Genomic DNA, 18,145 nt, shown 5'->3' with positions numbered 1-18,145 from the left:
GTCACTTTTCCAGGGAAAGAGCCAAGACCTGCAGAGGTGCTTGCTGATGGTGGAGGAAATACAGAATGGGTCGTAGAGGAAGGTAGTTACAAATACCAACTTAGGCCACGTGACCAGTTGCAGAAACGTGGATTATAATTGACATGAGTATTTTTGTCCTATTTGGTTAAGAATAGGCTTGTGCATGTATATACATGTTAAGCAGATACTTCAGTCATTCTTTTTTGAATATGTAATCAAGATGTGTTAAGTGGTTAAGTGTTGTGAACCTATATGATTATATTGGGTTATGAGACACTAAAGGACTAAACATTCCTCGAAGGCCTTATCACCCACTCTAAGATATATAATGCATTGGTCATTGTATTATGGGATAGTTATATCATGTTAGGTGAAACTATGACCTCAACATTGTTTTCATTTGAAAATTAAGCATGACATAGAAAGGCGCTATTGTGCATCAAGTTGACAAGGGGTGGACTTGTGATGGCTAATCCTGGGTGTCAACTTGATTGGATCTGAGATTAACTGAAATGAAAGGGATCTTCTTGATTGGATCATCTGAAGCTGGAAGACACACCCTAAATGTGGGTGTTACCTTCTGATGGCAGCCGGTATAAAAGACCAAGGCAGAGGAGAACGCGGGGCTTTTTGCAGCTTGCCTTCTCTCTCTCTGGTGAGTTTGTCTTGCTGCTGCAGACTGAAGGCTAGCTGATATTTTGGAATTTGTCAGACCTTCAGCACCAGATTGGGACTACTGAGACATCCAGCCTTGTGGACTGAGCAACTACAGAAACTATGGATAAGCTCCAGCATATAAAAGGTAAATCGGTAAATTGCAGGCTTTAGCTTGTACTTAAAAAGTGTTGGCATTATCACACACACATGTTGCCAAATATACCCAAATGTAAAACCTTGTAGTACATGAAATGTTCTTTATAAACACTTGACATTCAACATAGTCAACATTGGAATCCTGTTACTTCTTGTCTTGTCAGAAAAGAAGAGAATAAAAGTTCTTCCTTGAATTATACTAATATACTGTTTGTTCTAAACTCAAAGTTTTGCTTTTTAATTTTCAAAAGCCCTAAAAAAGGGGCTTTAAAAATTAATAGTGGCCTTTTCTAAGTCTGCCCTTGGGTCTGTTTATATGATGGTTACATTTATTGATTTACATATATTGAACCATCCCTGCATCTCAGGAATGGAACCAACTTAATTATGGTGGATAAACTTTTGTGTGTTCTTGCATTCATCTTGGGAGTATTTTTGCATCTATGTTCATCAGAAATATTGGCCTAAAGCTTTCTTTTTTGTTGAGTCTTTGAGTATCAGGGCAATATTGACTTCATACAAAGGACTTGAGAGTGTTCCTTTTCTATTTCATGGAATAACTTAAAGAATATTGGTAGTAGTTCTTTGGAGCTTTGATAGAATTCTGCACTGAATTCATCTGGCCCTGGGCTTTTTTAATTGGGAGATTTTTAATTACCATATCATTTTGTTCATTGTTATGGGTCTGATTATGCAGGTCATTTTTATTTATCTATAACTGTATCAATTTCTTTTAGATTTTCCAGTTTTATGGATCATGGATTTCAAAATTATGTCCTTATGGTTTTATGAATTTTCTCAGGGTCAGTTGTAATGATCCTCTTTTCTAAGCATTAATTTTGATTCTTCTCTCTCTCTCTCTCTCTCTCTCTCTCTCTCTCTCTCTCTCTCTTTGTGTGTGTCCTTGCTTTCTTTTTTCCTTCCTTCCTTTCTCTCTCTCTCTCTCTCTCTCTCTCTCTCTCTCTCTCTCTCTCTCCCTCTCTTAGTTTGTCTAAAGGTTTGTTAATGTTGTTAATCCCTTTAAGGAGCCAACTTTTCATTTCTATGATTCTTTGTATTAGCATCTTTGCTTCTATTTTATTAAGTTCAGGCCTGATTCATCTCTTCCCATCTACTTTTTTAAGGTATTGTTTTCTCTTCATCAAGGCCTTTAGGTTCTTCATTGGGTTATTAATAAGAGTAACTTTCTGTTTTAGGCCATTAATACTGTAAATATTCCTCTTTGGGCTGCTTTCATTGTGTCCCATAGATTTTGATAAACTAGGTTTTCACTTTCTTTCAATTTTGGAATTTTTAAATTTCATCTTTATTTATTCTTTGATCTAATTTTCATTTAGTAGTGTATTGTTTAGCTTCTATGAGTTTGCATACTTTTCATATTTCTACCATTGTTGATATCTAGCTTTATTCGTTTGTGGTTGGATAGGACCTATATTGAACCCTCTTCTCCGAAGATCAGGGATCATTGAAGAGGGGGCAGAAAGATATAAGAGTCAGGGGTAGTAGATTAATGCAAGGAAACTATGTTGTCTGGACAACACAGGGTAGTTGCACATATGAACACTTATGACAATATACACAAGACCTATGAAAATCCAAATCAGACATGGCCCAGACTGGATGGGTCAGTGGGCAGAAAGCCCCAGCCAAAATCCATGATTTATTGGCAACTGATAGATGCTGATGAGAGAAGGAACAGTCAGTTTTCCTTACTGATGTGATTCCTGGTAGGCTGACCAGATTCCAAAGGATAGAGCCACACCCAAGAGCACTTGGGAAACACAGACTGGACTCAATAGGCTTTTTTTTTTTTAATTAAAAAAAAAGAAGATAAATAATAATAGAGGACATGAAGTCCAGGGAGCAGGTAGTAAGGTAAGGGAAAAAGGGGGAAGGAGGTCTGAATATAATCAAAATAAATTGTATGAAATCCTCAAATAGCTACAAAATTAAATAATAAAAAATTTAAAAATCTGTTATGAACAAATAAAATAGTAGGATGCTGGGGAGATGACTACATGGATAAGAATACTTGTTGCAAAAACAAGAGGAACTTAGTTCATATCCCCAGCACAAATGTAAAAACCAGGCAGGGCTGCATGTACCTGTAACCCCAGCACTGGGAGGCAGAGGCAGGCAGATCCCGGGAGTTCTGCAAACCAGTACAGATGAAATGGTGAACTTCAGTAAGTGAATCTATCTCAAAAGAGGTGGAAAGTGATAGACATAGACTCCTGAAGTCCTTCTCTGGCTTCCACATGTGTAGCCCAAATGTGCACACCTGCATACACACATGTGTACACAGCACACATACAAAGAAAGAAAGAAAGAAAGAAAGAAAGAAAGAAAGAAAGAAAGAAAGAAAGAAAGAAAGAAAGAAAGAAAGAAAGAAGGGATGGAGGGAGGGAGGGATAGTGGGAGGCTGGGAATGTATATAAGCTATAGTGTACTTGTCTGGAATACATAAGGACATGATTTCAATCCATAGTATTACATAATAAATAAATAAATTTGGCTTATATGTATTCTTTAGGCTACTATAGTAATATATTTATCAGAATCATGGAAAACTGTAAGTAAACATGAAGGAAATTCTTAATGAAAGAGATGAAATTTTTACATGTAATCTTTTACTAAGGATAAATTAAAGACACTTGAATCAGGAGACTTGAGGTTTCTCAAGATAACCTATAATATGTTAACATATTATCATAAAATTATAAAATAATAATAAAACCCCATGCTGCTTCTTCACTAATACCCTGAATTTCTTCTAGTCACAATTCAGTTCACAAAAAATGTAGTGAATGCCTAACTTAGGTAACACATGTTTATTTTCTTCCTCATCTCAGTTTCAAGATATGAATTATTTTTATTTTTCCACTTTAGCCACTCTGCTTGTCACACCCACAGCACCCTCTACACCTGTGTGTTACAATCTGTTATCTCATTTTAACTCATCCATGGTTTGTTCAGCATTCCGAAGTTAGCTCATTGAGCTCTTACTCCACTCCTTAATGGCTTGCATGTAGTTCCTTTCCAATTTCCATATCTATGGGTAATTCACCTCAGTGCTAATATTCTCTATCTGGGACTATGAATTGTTGAAAATAAATTAGAAACCACCACTCTAGCCATTCAGCTGTACTATCACTCCAGCAACAATTACTTTTAATGTACTGAAAAGAATTAAGTATGAAGAATGCATGGCCTGTGGATTTTCAGTGTCCCTCTTCAATTTTTAAGGCACTTTCTCAAGCAGATCTTGGTGTCAGAAACCTAATCTAAGTAATGAGTGGATGTAATAAGCATCCTTCTCTGGAGTGAATACAACACTCATCTGGGGACACAGGAAGGCAAATTTCCAGCCACCAATTCTGCATAATCTGGGACAAGCTCCAAAGTTTCCACTATATCATTTTGAACTATGGACTCCATTTGAATGAAATATGGGCCTTTCCTCCTTAATTGCATTTGGTCTTTGATGAATAGAATTCATAAGGCATAAACATTTACATCAGCTGAAATCATAATTTCACAGGTGCAATACATATATCTTAGCCAGTGGCATCACATTGGTCTACTACTGGGATATTGGCCCAAAATCCATGCAATGACAAATACTTCTAGATTAACTGACTGCTTACAGTCTAGATTAAGAATAATTCTGTGAAAGTGCAAAGCTCTCTCTAAGATTCCAGTGACTGCCTAGGAGAGTGTTCTCTGATCTCACTTTCTCCGTGCTGCTTCCTCCTTATACATACACACACCATTTTATGTTTTTTTTAAATGGGGGAATAATTTTGAGTTTGTTGTTGTTCTTTTTATTAAATTTGTTCCTTGACATTTTCTCATGTGTATATGAAGCATTCTGATTAGTGCCTACCTTCATTGATGACCCTATCTTTGTAACATCATTGACTTTGTTTTGTTTTGTTACACACTGAGTCTAACCAGACCCATCCATGTAAGCATGGGGTTGGTGCTATCACCACTGAATCATAGTGGGCTCACCAGTGGCTACTTTAAGACATTTGAGAAAGAATTAAAGAAAATTTTAGAAGGCAAAAATATTTTTGATGCTCATAGACAGGAAAAATTAATACTGTGAAAATGATGATCCTTCCAAAAGCCATCTACAAATTGACAAATAGAGTTTATAATCCTGGAAATATCCTAAAGAGATATTGGATCATATATGACATGGAGCACTTAAAACTCACACATAGGTTTTTTTAATGTACTCAATCCCCATTCCCAGTACTGATGGTTTTCCCTTACTTAATAACAGTGCATCCATATTTCAGTCATTTTCTGCATCCTCCTGCTTCTTTTCTGTATTTCCTGCTTCTTTCTATGTTACTTACTTCACTTCTAGATTGATTCTGCAACTCAAAATTAGAATGCCTCTATCAAGCAGAGCAATTCAGCCTTGGTCAGCACCTATACCCACATGCTTCTAATCAAAACTATCATAACAGAGGCCATAGTAAATGTACCTTTTGACAAAATCCACGCTTCCTTAGTTGCAGTCACCATTTTAATGGCAAACATTTTTTAAGTAATAAGACTTAAAATGTTCTTGTGTCTTCTATTTTAATGCCAGGAAATTCTGTCTATGTAGGCAGTTTCTACAAATTGCCATTTGTTTGCTGCCATGTATTATGGCATGAATTACCAATCCATCCCAAATTTCATTTTCACCTCATAAGAATGGGTTTAATTGGGGTCACAGTGGATAACACAAGGAAATCAATGAGGCAATTAGTGAGATTTCTATAAACTTCTATGAAGTAAATTCTTAGGAAAATAAACTATGTTTAAGATTATGCAAGACTAACTGGTTAAAACTTCATGCTTGTGAAGAGTTAGAATGTGGCATATCCAGACCTAAATTTTCTTGGGTGATCTTTACTTCACTTAATAGCCATTTATTGCCCACCATTTATTGTTTTGTTTTGTTAACAAAGCATCTTTTGAATTATCAGGTAAAATCTTTGAAGTACATTAACAAACACTAACTTCTACCAAAAAGAAAGCTATTCATGCTATTAGATCACATCTAAAGCCTATAGCAGAATTCTCCCCCCCCAGCACCACACACAGCATACTTTGCTATACCTACCTGATGTTTTTACCAATACATTTGTAAAAAAAAAAAAAAATTTCTTTGATCTTTGGTCTTTTTTTGAGCTATGTGACTATCAAAGGTCATTAGCTGCTTATATGTTAGAACATGTTGTTCAGAGCAACTTGAATACATGTTCCCTAGCCATAGTCACTCGTATTTGGCTCAGAACAAACTCTCATATTCCCTTTGAAATGAGAGGTGTTTTGAAACGTTTTCCTTTTCCTCCCTTCGTAAAATTTCCCAAAAGATCCAAATATTGCGCTCATGAGCTGGGTTTCCCCATCTCTCTTTCTTTCTTCTTTTCTTTTGACCTCCTCTTTACCTCTAGCCATCACACTTGTCTTAATACTCAGGGGACAGATAATATGAAAGCTTTGATTGGAAAGGTTTTCAAACAAATTACTAGGAGCAACTACCAAACTGAACTTTTTTTTTTTTTTTGGTCTTTTTGAGACAGGGTCTTCCTGTAGCCCCAGTTGTCCTGGATCTCACTATGTAGACAGGCTGGCCTTGAACTTACAGAGATCTGCCTGCCTCTGCCTCCTAAGTGCTGGGGTTAAAGGCATGTGCCACCATGCTGGAGAGCTGGCGCAGCCCTTAAAGGCTCAGGCTCACAACCAAAAAGACAAATTGAACAATTTTAATATAAGCAAAAAATCACCTTAACATCATTTGATGTCTTTACTTCAGAAACTTCTCCCTCTCTAGGCCAGCTTTTGTTTTCTTGAAACTTAAAGCATTTCTTGAGTTTTGTGACCCGGAATTTCCTCTGACCCTAATATGACAAGCCATGATTCCACCTCTTTCCCACACTCTCCTGAAGGAGTCAAGCCCATTAAGGGGAAGGGCTACGGATATATAAGCCAGGAAAACCATGGGGTCGATCTCTCTCCATTTTATGTGATGGTCGAGAAGCCACAGGATTTATATTTGCGTGTGGACTTTCTAGCACAGTCATGAATGGGGTAGTGGCCATTTTTGGAAGAGAGTGCAGAGACCATGGTTGGGATCGTGCATGCCTCAAACATGGGAAAGAAAAGCCTCCACCTCTTTGTAAATCAAGCCCTGTCCCAGACATCATATAAACTATGCAAAACCCAAGTAGAATGTATTATGTCAGTTTTGTCAGTCCATGTCAGGACTGTGAGACCCTGAGTGAGGGTGGGGAAGGGAAAATTTAGTGAAACAATTCATGCAGTGTGGCAGGATGACGCTGGAAATGACAAACCACAGTTCAGGAAAAGCAAGGGGGTTAAGGCACTCTCACATGGGTTATACAATGGATCATAGAATATGTAACTAGAATGACATGGGCCATGCAGACATGGATGGATTTAAAGGGGAAAAACCCTGGGCCACAACGATCCTGTAAATGTGGGAAAATAGCTCAGTTACTTCTATGTGAAGATTCTTTAAAGGATATAGACAGCCTACAAAAAATTTACAAGCCTTGGACACAAGAGGGGAATCCAGAGAGAGGGCGTGGCCACCTTGCATAATAAAAGATTGTTCCAAGACAAGGGCAGCCCTAGTCCAGGCTGAAAAGACCAGGAAGTCTGACAAATTCAGTCTCAGCTTCAGAGCATGAGAGAGAGAAAAAAAACGGGAGATTTTTAACTTGCATAAGGTTAGGGGACCAGAAGTCAAAGGACCCAAGGAAAAAGACAGTAATGAGAAAAAAAAAACAACCTAAAAATAATAGTAGCTAAAGCTTCCCCTCAGATTTAACAACCTTTGATGCAAAAAGAAAAAAGTTAACAGTAGAGTAGCTAGAAGGAAATACTCCACACTGGAACTGTTGAAACTAAGAAAGACTTTCAAACAAGCAATCAAAGAGCCCCTCACCACATGGCTTGTGAAGGAATGGGGCATGGGAATAAATAATATAGGTTTAAGTCCTTTAGAAGCATCATAGCTGAGTTATATAACCACCCATACATCCTAGCGACATAGGCTGTTTAACCTTGGCCAAACAGAAGGGAGCAGTCCCTAATGGAATGGCTTATGCAAGGTATTAAAAATACATTGTCATCACCAATGGAGACTCCCATGATTAGCAGGGGCTGGAGGACCATAAAAGAGGGACAGGAGTTACTGAGAGAACTAGATATGATAAAAGCAATATGTAATACCCAGTTCACTGGGCCAGATGGGGCTGTTTACCAAAGATATAAAGGAAAGCTTAATTCAACTGGGACCTTGAGAATGGTACAGAGCTTTAATGGTTTTGATAAGTCCTATAATGGGACAGGATCTTTGTAAAGGGAGAGAGCCTTTGGCAGATCTAAGTGACTCAAATCAGCTTGTAAACCATGTCTGCAGAATAATAGAGCAACAACAAGAGATATAAAAAAGACCAGACAGAAGAATCGGTCTATTTGGGTTATTTGAAGACAATTGTGGCAAGATTTACGTCAAGCTCAAATTCCCAAAGAAAAACATCGATAGAAAACCAAATTTGGTACTAAGGAGTTTCTAAAAGGCTTTAAAACCTGAAGAACAGTTCACAAAAGGCATTCAGAAGATAAAAACTGTCCCAGGGTGGTTAAGGATCCCCAAGGATTAAATAAGGTACATTTCTCTCCTGAGAAAGGCAATGCTGGGGATAGAGGCAGTTTTTCCCACCAGGTGTAGTCAATGGAAAGGCAGCAGATATGGCTACAGCCAGGAGGCAGACCCAGGGTCTGCATGACTCAGGAAAATAGGTACAGCAGGGACAAGAGAGATCCTCTGCCTCCTTAGCCAGATACAGGTTCAGGCAACCTGAGCCAGAACCTGCAAATGTACCAAGGATAAAAAGATACAAAGAGACTCCATGTAAAATCCCCGGGATGGGGAATGACTCCAAAGGGATAACTAAAGATTGTAAAGAATTACCCAAATTAATGACTCTTACTCATGCTATGGTACCTAAAAGAGATCCATGGAGAAGGCAGTTAATATAACTGGATAAAACCTTTCCACACTGTGTTAGACCTTGTCTATGATTCATTTAATATATGATGTTAACCTTTTAGTGTTTAACAGATGTGAAACCCATTTGAAAGATATCAAGTACGCCTGAAGAAACAGGCCTGCAATAGCTGTAAGATTCTTGGAAATTTTATAGTTGGGTAAAATAAAAACAGAGGCTCCCAAACTGTACAACTGTTAAGAAAAAAACTAGAGTACCAGGGGTGAGTTGCTACCCCCATGATCTGTTGGTCAGAGAGATCCTAGAGGTCCTCAAATTAACCAAGGCTATTGTCACTAATGTCAATTGTACACTAGAAATGTCAGTAAGGTCATGTTGCTGAAGACACTACATGATGTGTGCACAGGAGAAGACGAGACAGAGCCAAAACTAAGCTGAAAACTCCATGCCACTGGATGAATGTTTCCATAGTGTCAAAAGGTGCTATGCAGATGGTTGGGGGGAAAAGGATCTTCTATGATTCTGCATGATAATGGACTCCAAATGCCGCACACTATGGACATGCCAAGCAATGCCTGTAAATGCAATAATGGCTCAACTAACATACATACAACTGACAAATTTTTAATTGGATAAGGCCCACTCCTAGTGGTGGAACACACAGCTGGTGCCATAGACCAGGCCAACCCCCTATGTCAAAAAAAGCTATATGCCCCAGAAGGGAAGCCATTGCAAATATATTGTTTAATGAATATGGTACATTTACTGGGATATATTCTAGGCATTTGTATTTACATCTGTGTTTGTTCAGATGTGTCTATTTCCTTCCATTTGTCTTTATAGTAGGGGAGACCCCACTGAAATAGATCAGCAGCCACATCTTGAAGACAAATGATGGGGAGGTCCAAGAGATCAATATCTTGCCACAATACAAGAGAGATCACCCTGCATCTGTCACCCCTCCCAGGCTCAGGGACCCTTTCTGAAGAAGTGGCGGAAAGTTTGTAAGAGCCAGAGGAAGGGGTAGAGTGTGACCCGTAAGTTCTTCTGACCCTTCTGACCCTTCTGACGACAAGCCATGGTCCCACCTCCTTCCCACACTCTCCTGACGGAGTCAAGCCCATTAAGGGGAGAGGCTATGGATATATAAGCTGGGAAAACCAAGAGGCCAGTCTCTCACCATTTTGTGTGGCTGTCGAGAAGCCACAGGATTTATGTTTGGGTGTGGACTTTCTAGCACAGCCATGAATGGGGTAGTCACCATTTTTGGAATAAAGCACAGAGACCATGGGCAGGATGGCACACACCTCAAACATGGGAAAGAAAAGTCTCCATGTCTTTGTAAATCTCCCCCCCTCCTTTCCAGATGTCATTTAAACTTTGCAAAAAACAAATTGAATGTATTATGTCGGTTTTGTCAACCCACATCAGGACCATGAGACCCTGAGTGAGGGTAATTTCAACAATGCTATGGGGAAATGCTTTAAAAAATACAAGCATTCAAAGCAATTTTGAAGACATTCAAATAATAGTCTATCAGAATGTATTTTCTTTAGGTTTTCCCTTGCTTCATTTCCAAATGCTTATCCTTATTTTCTAACATACCCCAAAATCACACTTTCAGAGAAAACTGATAATCCATCAAGACTGTAGGTGCACCATACCAAATGAGTGTCTTAAAATGTTTTTTTAATATGTTATATATTACAGTATATTAAATATAATACATAATAAGTATTACACAGAAGGTCTTTGGCACTTTAATTCATATGAAGCTACATGTTTACTGCCTATATACTGACAAGTAAAATTCTGAGCCATAGTTCAAGCAACTGGATTGTTCTGACCTCTTTAGTGTCTAAAGTCCAAGCTTAAGCCACAATTCCTTGCTTTGACATACTTTGACAGCTTAGAAGTGATGGGTAACATGACTGACTGAGCGCTCAGAATTGCACGACCATGAGAAATGTTCCCAACAGAGCTCACTGTGCAGGTCAATTTGTCATTGAGAATACTGCTGAAGAAGTCTGTGGCTGCTGGGGAAGGAGCAAACTGCCAAAAGCCCTTTGTTCTTCCTCAAACTAAGTTATGAAATACAAACTAAGAGAAAATTATTTCACAAAATACTATCACTACCCAGTTAAGTTATAAGCCTAGAAGTTGCTATACATTGAAAACTTCCCTGGCCTCTCTTTTTCTTAAATGATCCTTTGTCGAGGAAATATGGAACTTTTTACAAATAATATATGCTGATTGAACTTTATTAAAATGTCCTTAGAAAAAAATTCCAAACTTCCTTTCATTGTCATTTGAGAATTTTTTACATGCATGTAATTTGATCAAATACACCTCCTTCCTTCTGCTTCATTTCCTCCTCTATACCTACCACCAATTCTCCCTTCCAACTTCATCTACTCTTTCTTAAAACCCACTGAGTACACTTAGTGTTGTTTATATCTGCATGGGTATAGGGCCACATATTGGAGCATGGGTAGCCTCACAGGGGCTGCATCACTGAAGAAAAATGACCCTCCTTGATAAGCCATCAATTGTCAATTTTCTATGTTGTGTACATTAAATGCAACACATAAATGACTGTTAAATTCAATAAAAGTACAGTTGTCTTTATGGTGAATTTTTTCCACCACTCTTTGAAAATAGAAGTTTGTAAATATTCAAATCCTTGCATGAAATGGTGCAATACATGGATATAATTTATACGTGAGCTTTATACTACTTATAATCCCATATGCAATTAAAATATTATATATAAAGAGATATTATGTTACAATTTTTATAAATAAGGAAAAACACTTGTACATGACCAGTACAGATATAATTTTCTGAATTTTTTTATCTACAGTTGGTTGATACAGAATGCATGGGAAGTGGGGGGCAAAAATATCAATGATCAAAAGCCTATAAGCACATAGATGTGTATTAAATACTCCAAGGAAAAATTTTTCCTAATAGGTAAGTTATATTTTATAGCACCACATATCTGTAAATCTCAGCACTTCGGGAGGCAGATGGAAGAGGACTGGGAATTTACAGGTCAGAGTGATCCACATAGCACGTTCAAGGCCAGCCTGAGCCACATACAGAGACTTTATGTCATAAAAAGAGAAATATTGGGAATGGAGAGATGGCTCAGTGGTTAAGAGCACTGACTGCTCTTACAAAGGACCCAGGTTTAATTACTAGCACCCACATGGTGGCTATGAACCATCCTTAACCCCAGTTCCAGGAAAATCCAAAGTCCTCTTCTGACTTCCATGGCATTGCATGACATGGGTGCACTCACATACATGCAGGCAATATACTCATACACATAAAATAAAAATAATAAATTAAAAAAAATTAAATTCTAATTTTTACATATGGGTATTTATGTGGGAGCAAGTATAAACAGAGGTCACAAAAATAGACAAGGGATCATGAGAGGGGAAAGAGGGTTTAATGAAGGTGAGGAGGATAAAAGAAATATTGGGATATGAAAGTGGAAATGGTACAAGAGGGGAGGAAGGACAGGGAGGGGGGAAGTGGATCACGTAAAAAAAAATGTTTGAGAATATAGCAAGAAAACCTGCCGATTCGTAGACTAATTAAATAGGTAGGTGTATGATAGTATAGCAAAACTCCAGTTTCATAATTTGATAATTTTTAAAATTCTTAAAATACATCAAATAATATATTCATTTAGCAGAATAATATAATATGTTCACCTATAGGCCTTGCGAGCTCCCCAACCATGGGGTCGTGGACAGATTTACAGTACCAATCATATGTTTCCTCAGGCAGAGCAGGCTGTAAATCAAATCAGAAAGCAGTGTGTTGCCTCCATAACTTTCATGCCACTACTACAAATGTGGGCATACCTTGCCATGTCAGTAATTACTGCCCTTCATGGGGTTCACAGCACAGTAAGACTGTTGATGACCTTCTCCCTGCCCAGGAGCCTGCATCACACATTTCAGTGCTATCAGAGCTAGCCAGGAGAGAGGATGAGTACTGGCTTGATTTCTTCATGTCCTGTGACCAATGCATGTAGTGTCTTCAGCAATAGGGTCTTACCATCATCTAAGAGCAATGGCAATAGCCTTAATTGTTTTAGAATATTTCTTAGCTATTCATGTTTCTTCTGAGAGTTTTCTACTCAGTTTGATAGCTCATTTTGTAATTGGGCTGTTTCTTGAGGTTAAGTTTTTTAGTCCCTTGTATATTTTATGCATTAATATCTGTTAGATGTATAGCTCTCAAAGATTCTTTTCACATTCTCTAGGTTTCCTCTACACTTCATTAACAGTTTCCTTTGCAGTACAGAAGCTTTTTAACTCCATAAAACCCCACTTTTTTATTATTGATCTTCTTTCTTGGGCTAATATATTCCTATTCAGAAATCCTTATCTGAGCCCATTTCCTTAAGGGTACTCCTTATTCTTGGTTCTATAAGTTTTAAGGTTTCAGGTCTAAGACAGATCTTTGGTCCATTTGGAATTGATTTCTATTCTAGGTGAGAGAGAAGGAGCAAGTTTCATTTTGTATCTCTCTACCTTAGATTACTGCAGCTCTCAGACCTCATCAAAGAAGTTTCTTTGTACAGTGGATAGTGGTTAGCACAGAAATTCACAACTGGTCAAAGTTCAGAGAATAAGTCCTTGGGGAAGGCACAGCCACAAATGGGACAGTAAGCCCTCTAATTTGGGATACTCTTCCTGCCTAGGTCAGCCTCCTAAGAACTGGGATTACAGGCGTGTACCACAAGGCCCACTTCAGAATCCACCAAGAGTTTTGTGCTTGCAAGAAAATCTGAAAGACATTAATCTGTCTGGCTTTTATTGTAAGTTTGAGAGTAAAATCAACTCTCTGTCATTGACTGCCAAAGTACCTCTGTAAATACTTAAATGATTACCTTTTAAATAATAAGTCCCTAATTTTAAATTAAATAAGTAGGAGGCCATTAGCCCTAGGCTATCTCTGTTCTTTGAATTCCAAAGGAATAACCTTCAACTTACACATGAAGTAATTAAACAGAAACCTAACAAAAAAAATTTATAATAAATAGCTGGTTGCGAGCCAGTCACAGACATCTAATATCAGCCATATGAGGTGTATTAGTTACCTTTCTGCTGCTGTGATAAAAAACCATGACCAAGGAAACTTAAAAAGGGAAAGTTTATTGGGCTTATGGTTCCAGGGAGATAAGAGTCCATCATGGTGGATGGAGAGTGATGACAGCAGAGGTGGTCAGAGCCAAGAACTGAGCACTCACATCTTCAAGCAGGTATGGGGAGCAGAAACAGAAAAACCGGAAATGAGACAAGTCTAAGAACTTTGAAAATGCACACCCCAGTAATGTTCTTCCTACATCAAGGCTGCAATTCCTAAACCTCTGCACACATTGCCACCAACTGGGCCAAGTATTCAAATAAGCCTATAGGGGACATTTTTCAGTTAAACCACCACATACGGAGGGAGTCAACTGATGGAATTATGCCCAAATAAGACAAATGACTTCTCACACACCGTCCAATCTTATTTTCTTTTCCTGCTGCTGTTATACTCTAACAAAAGCAGCTTAAAGGAGATTGCAGTCCATCATGGTGGAGAAGTCACAGATGCAGGAGCTTCAAGACGCTGGTCACATCAATCCATAATCAGGACAAAGAGCAAGGAGTGCATGCATCCTAGTGCTCAGCTCCCTTTTACCACTCCCATGCTGCCCAAGAGCCCCTACCTCAGAAATTGTTCATACAACAATTAAGATAGGTCTTCCCACTTCGGCTAACATAAGAAAATCCCCAACAAGCATGCCCAGAGGCCCATCTCTCAGGTGTTCTAGAATCTGTTAAATTGACAACACTATGTGTCACAACTTTTAAAACTTACTTTGAGAAGTATTTTTCTTTTAACATAATGGAAAATGTATGCTATCTTCCATAATGCATCTTTTTGGATCACAATACAAATGGATCTTGTGTGTGTGTGTGTGTGTGTGTGTGTGTGTGTGTGTGTTTCTGTTTATATTGTTCTGTTTTATAATGTAGTCAGGGTTAATTTTGCTGGGGCTTGAGGATTATTTCTCACTCTTACTAACCTATGAGATTTCCTTTACCAGAATACAAATTAAATAGCCAACTGTTGTTTTATGTTTTTTGGTTTTTTTTTTTTTTTTTTTTTTTAATTTTCCACAAGACACAAGGACAGTAACAGGGATTACAGAGCATATGGGCTCCAGTGTGGGAGGGGAGACTATGTGAGAGTGCCATTTGGGATATGGGTATATAGATAAATAAGATTGTTGTGTGCATGAAATACACCCAAAAAAATCAACAAATAAAAAAAATGAGTTATATTTGAGGAAGAAGCATAAAAGTTTGCTCCATGTTAATTAGTAGAGGTGAAATACATTACCATTGAAATCTACCCAATGATCTCATATCCATGTTCAGGTGGATCTCAAAAAGTAACTGACTGTGACTAGTAATAATCAGATACATAGAGATTAGCGACACATGTCAAAATACTATGGCAATCAGATATTTTGCTGTTAAAAAACAATGATCTGCTGGGCATGGTGGCAGATGCCTTTAATCCCAGCATGCTGGAGGCAGAAACAAGTGGATCTCTGTGAGTCGAGGCCAGCCTGGTCTATTTAGTGAGTTCCAGAGTTCCAGGCCAGCTGGGGCTACAGGGAACCTCTGTCTCAAAACAAAAACAAAACAAAACAAAAAAAAATGATCAGTATGTTTACTGGGAACAGATAAATCAACTGATATGCAGTAGTTATCATACAGAATTCCTGGAGTGAAAATCATAGTACTGTTAATTTCACCTTCTGATTGGAATACAGAAGTAATTTAATTGTGCAGCCCCCTTAAACAAAAATGGTACTTTATATAATGTTCAGTTTCATCTTTTTCTTTTGTAGGTTGCCGTTTAACATTTAGATTATAAAAAAAATTGATAAATGGGGTCCTAGTTTTTTAATTTGTTTTTATTGAATTTTTGTGTATTTCATACAGAACATCTCAAACAGTCTTACCCCATCCCCACTGGCACCATCCCATACCACAGGACACAGTGAGTGAATGAGGCTGTGGGTAGTTGAGAGTGTAGACAAAGAAAATCTGCCAAAACAGAATGAAGTAGGAATTCGCATATCCACTATGTGATAGATGGGAACCTACTAAGAAATACTGTCCAAAGAGAAAGATGGCTTTTGTCACGGTGCAGTGACCACAGTCCAAGCCTGAAGGGCTTGGGGACCCCGACAGATAGAAATCAGGACACAGGAGATGCAGAGGTCTATGTGCTAGTGCATGTTTACTGTGAATCAAACCAAGCTTATATAGGAATAATATCTAGAATAACCAAGGAATAACTAAGGATACATCACTAAACAGAAAGTAACCAGGGAATAACCAAGGATATATTACGTTACTACCAAGAATACATTACTTCACCAACTGAAACTCTCCCAACGTTGACAGTATCCAAGATTCAGCTGCATAATATTTATAACATCTTAGATATAAGGTGTACTGTTTGTGATTACTCTTAGCAACTACTATAATTCATTATTTCTACATAGAAACCAAGCTATCAGTGCTGAGAAACTCTGGTGCCCATAAACTGAAACAGAACTCTTTGGTTATGTTTCCAAGACTGCCAGTTAATCAGGGGAGCATAGCCTGTCAACTCAGACCACAGAAGCAGAGAGCAGGGAAACTCCCAGGGTGGACGCATTCTTTCTCCAATGCTTAAGTCAAGGCAAGCTGCCACAGCCTAATGCAGCAATGGCTGTGCCCATAATAACAGTAGCTCCCAACAGGCTTTGAGGCTGGATTTGGGGATAACTGTTGTTGCTGTTTGTTTTGATATAAAAATATTACAGTTACAATGGACCAAGACAATTTGACAAGGGCAGCTTCACCATGTGATCTCATACCCCACTCTCTTGTACAAGGCTCAGTTCTTTGCTATTGATAATACATGAAATCCAGGCACAATGGCCTACACTTCCAATCCTAGCTACTTGGGAGGCAGAGGCAGTAGGATCACAAGTTTAAGAGCAGCCTGAACAACATAGCAAATTAAAGACCAGTCTAGGAGCTTAGTGAGGCCCTGACTCAAAATAAAAATTAAAATATCGTGGAATGTAATTCAGAGGTAGAGCACTTGCCTAGCATGTGCAAAACCCATAGTTTAATCCCCAGTACTACAAAAATAGATAAATAAATAAAAATGCATGATGTACTGGTACACATAGAAAAATGTCCAGTCAAATGAACTTCAAAATTATTTCACTTGCTCATTTGCTTGTCATTCATATGTTCACTAACACATAACAAAACCCTATAATTATTTGCAAAAGAAAATTCCTCACTATGTATTATAGGTTATTTTACAGTGGAAAATTTCTCACAATGTGTTGAAGAGTATTTAAATCCATTTCATAAACACTGTAACTGATTAGTAAAAGGGAAAAATTATTTGACAAAAGATTAAATAAATACATTAATGTCAATTACAAGTATTTTTTTCTCAGTAAGAAAGTGAATCTGTCCTTACTTGCCTTTCTTTGTTTTCATGTCCATTCCCAACATGGAGTACTAGTAACTGACCAAAAGTATCTGTATTTTTAGTTTTGTTTGTGGACATGAGCTCACACATCCATAGAGGCACACAAAGATTTTATAAGGATGGCTTACTACACCCATGCCTAAAGTTCTAGATTCCCCAAGAAATAAGCCATAGACACATGGAGAACAGGTATTTCATGAAAGAAATTATAAAAAACATTAATTTCATCAACAAAGAACGATAAAAAGTTTTGGAAAGCAGAACAAAAGGAAAGACAGACCAGAGTCCACAACTGGGTAGTGCCCTAAGCCTAACACAAGTGAGTGTGACTGCAGAGGATCAGGTCCAAAGCTCAAGACAAGACAAGCCTCAGAAAATCCATACCTGATAACAGATCATTTTCAGAGAGAAAGGGAGTGAGGGTGAGATGGGCATAAAAGCATTTTACATGTATGAGTGTATTGTCTCCATGTGTGTACGTGTACCCAAGTCATGCAGTGAGCAGAGGTGTCAGAGAACTGTGGCCAGATTCCCTGAAACTGGAATTATCAACATGGTTGTTAGTTGCCATGTGAGTGTGGGAATTCGAACCCAGGTACTCTGCAAAAGCAGCAAGTGCTCTTAACTGCTGAGCCATCTCTCCAGCCTCAGGAAGTCATTTTTTAAGACTCCTGCTGAAT

General features: G+C 38.1%; 1 protein-coding gene across 1 annotated transcript in view; it reads right to left on the bottom strand.

Moving 5' to 3' along the window:
* The window catches only part of Cnbd1 (cyclic nucleotide binding domain containing 1), a gene marked incomplete at its 5' end in the record, with an annotated part of 314,182 nt that overhangs the window by 276,002 nt on the left and 20,035 nt on the right, over window positions 1-18,145 (bottom strand). The window contains 2 exon segments of the mRNA XM_008851107.1: window positions 1,362-1,378; window positions 4,721-4,734. Coding sequence (XP_008849329.1) covers window positions 1,362-1,378; window positions 4,721-4,734 — 31 coding nt within the window.

The sequence above is a fragment of the Nannospalax galili genome, unplaced genomic scaffold (genome assembly GCF_000622305.1).
Source record: "Nannospalax galili isolate Female #2095 unplaced genomic scaffold, S.galili_v1.0 scaffold1205, whole genome shotgun sequence".
In the NCBI taxonomy this organism is placed as follows: Eukaryota; Metazoa; Chordata; class Mammalia; order Rodentia; family Spalacidae; genus Nannospalax; species Nannospalax galili.
The sequence above is the reverse complement of the archived record's forward strand: the minus strand, read 5'-3'. Positions and strand labels throughout refer to the sequence as shown.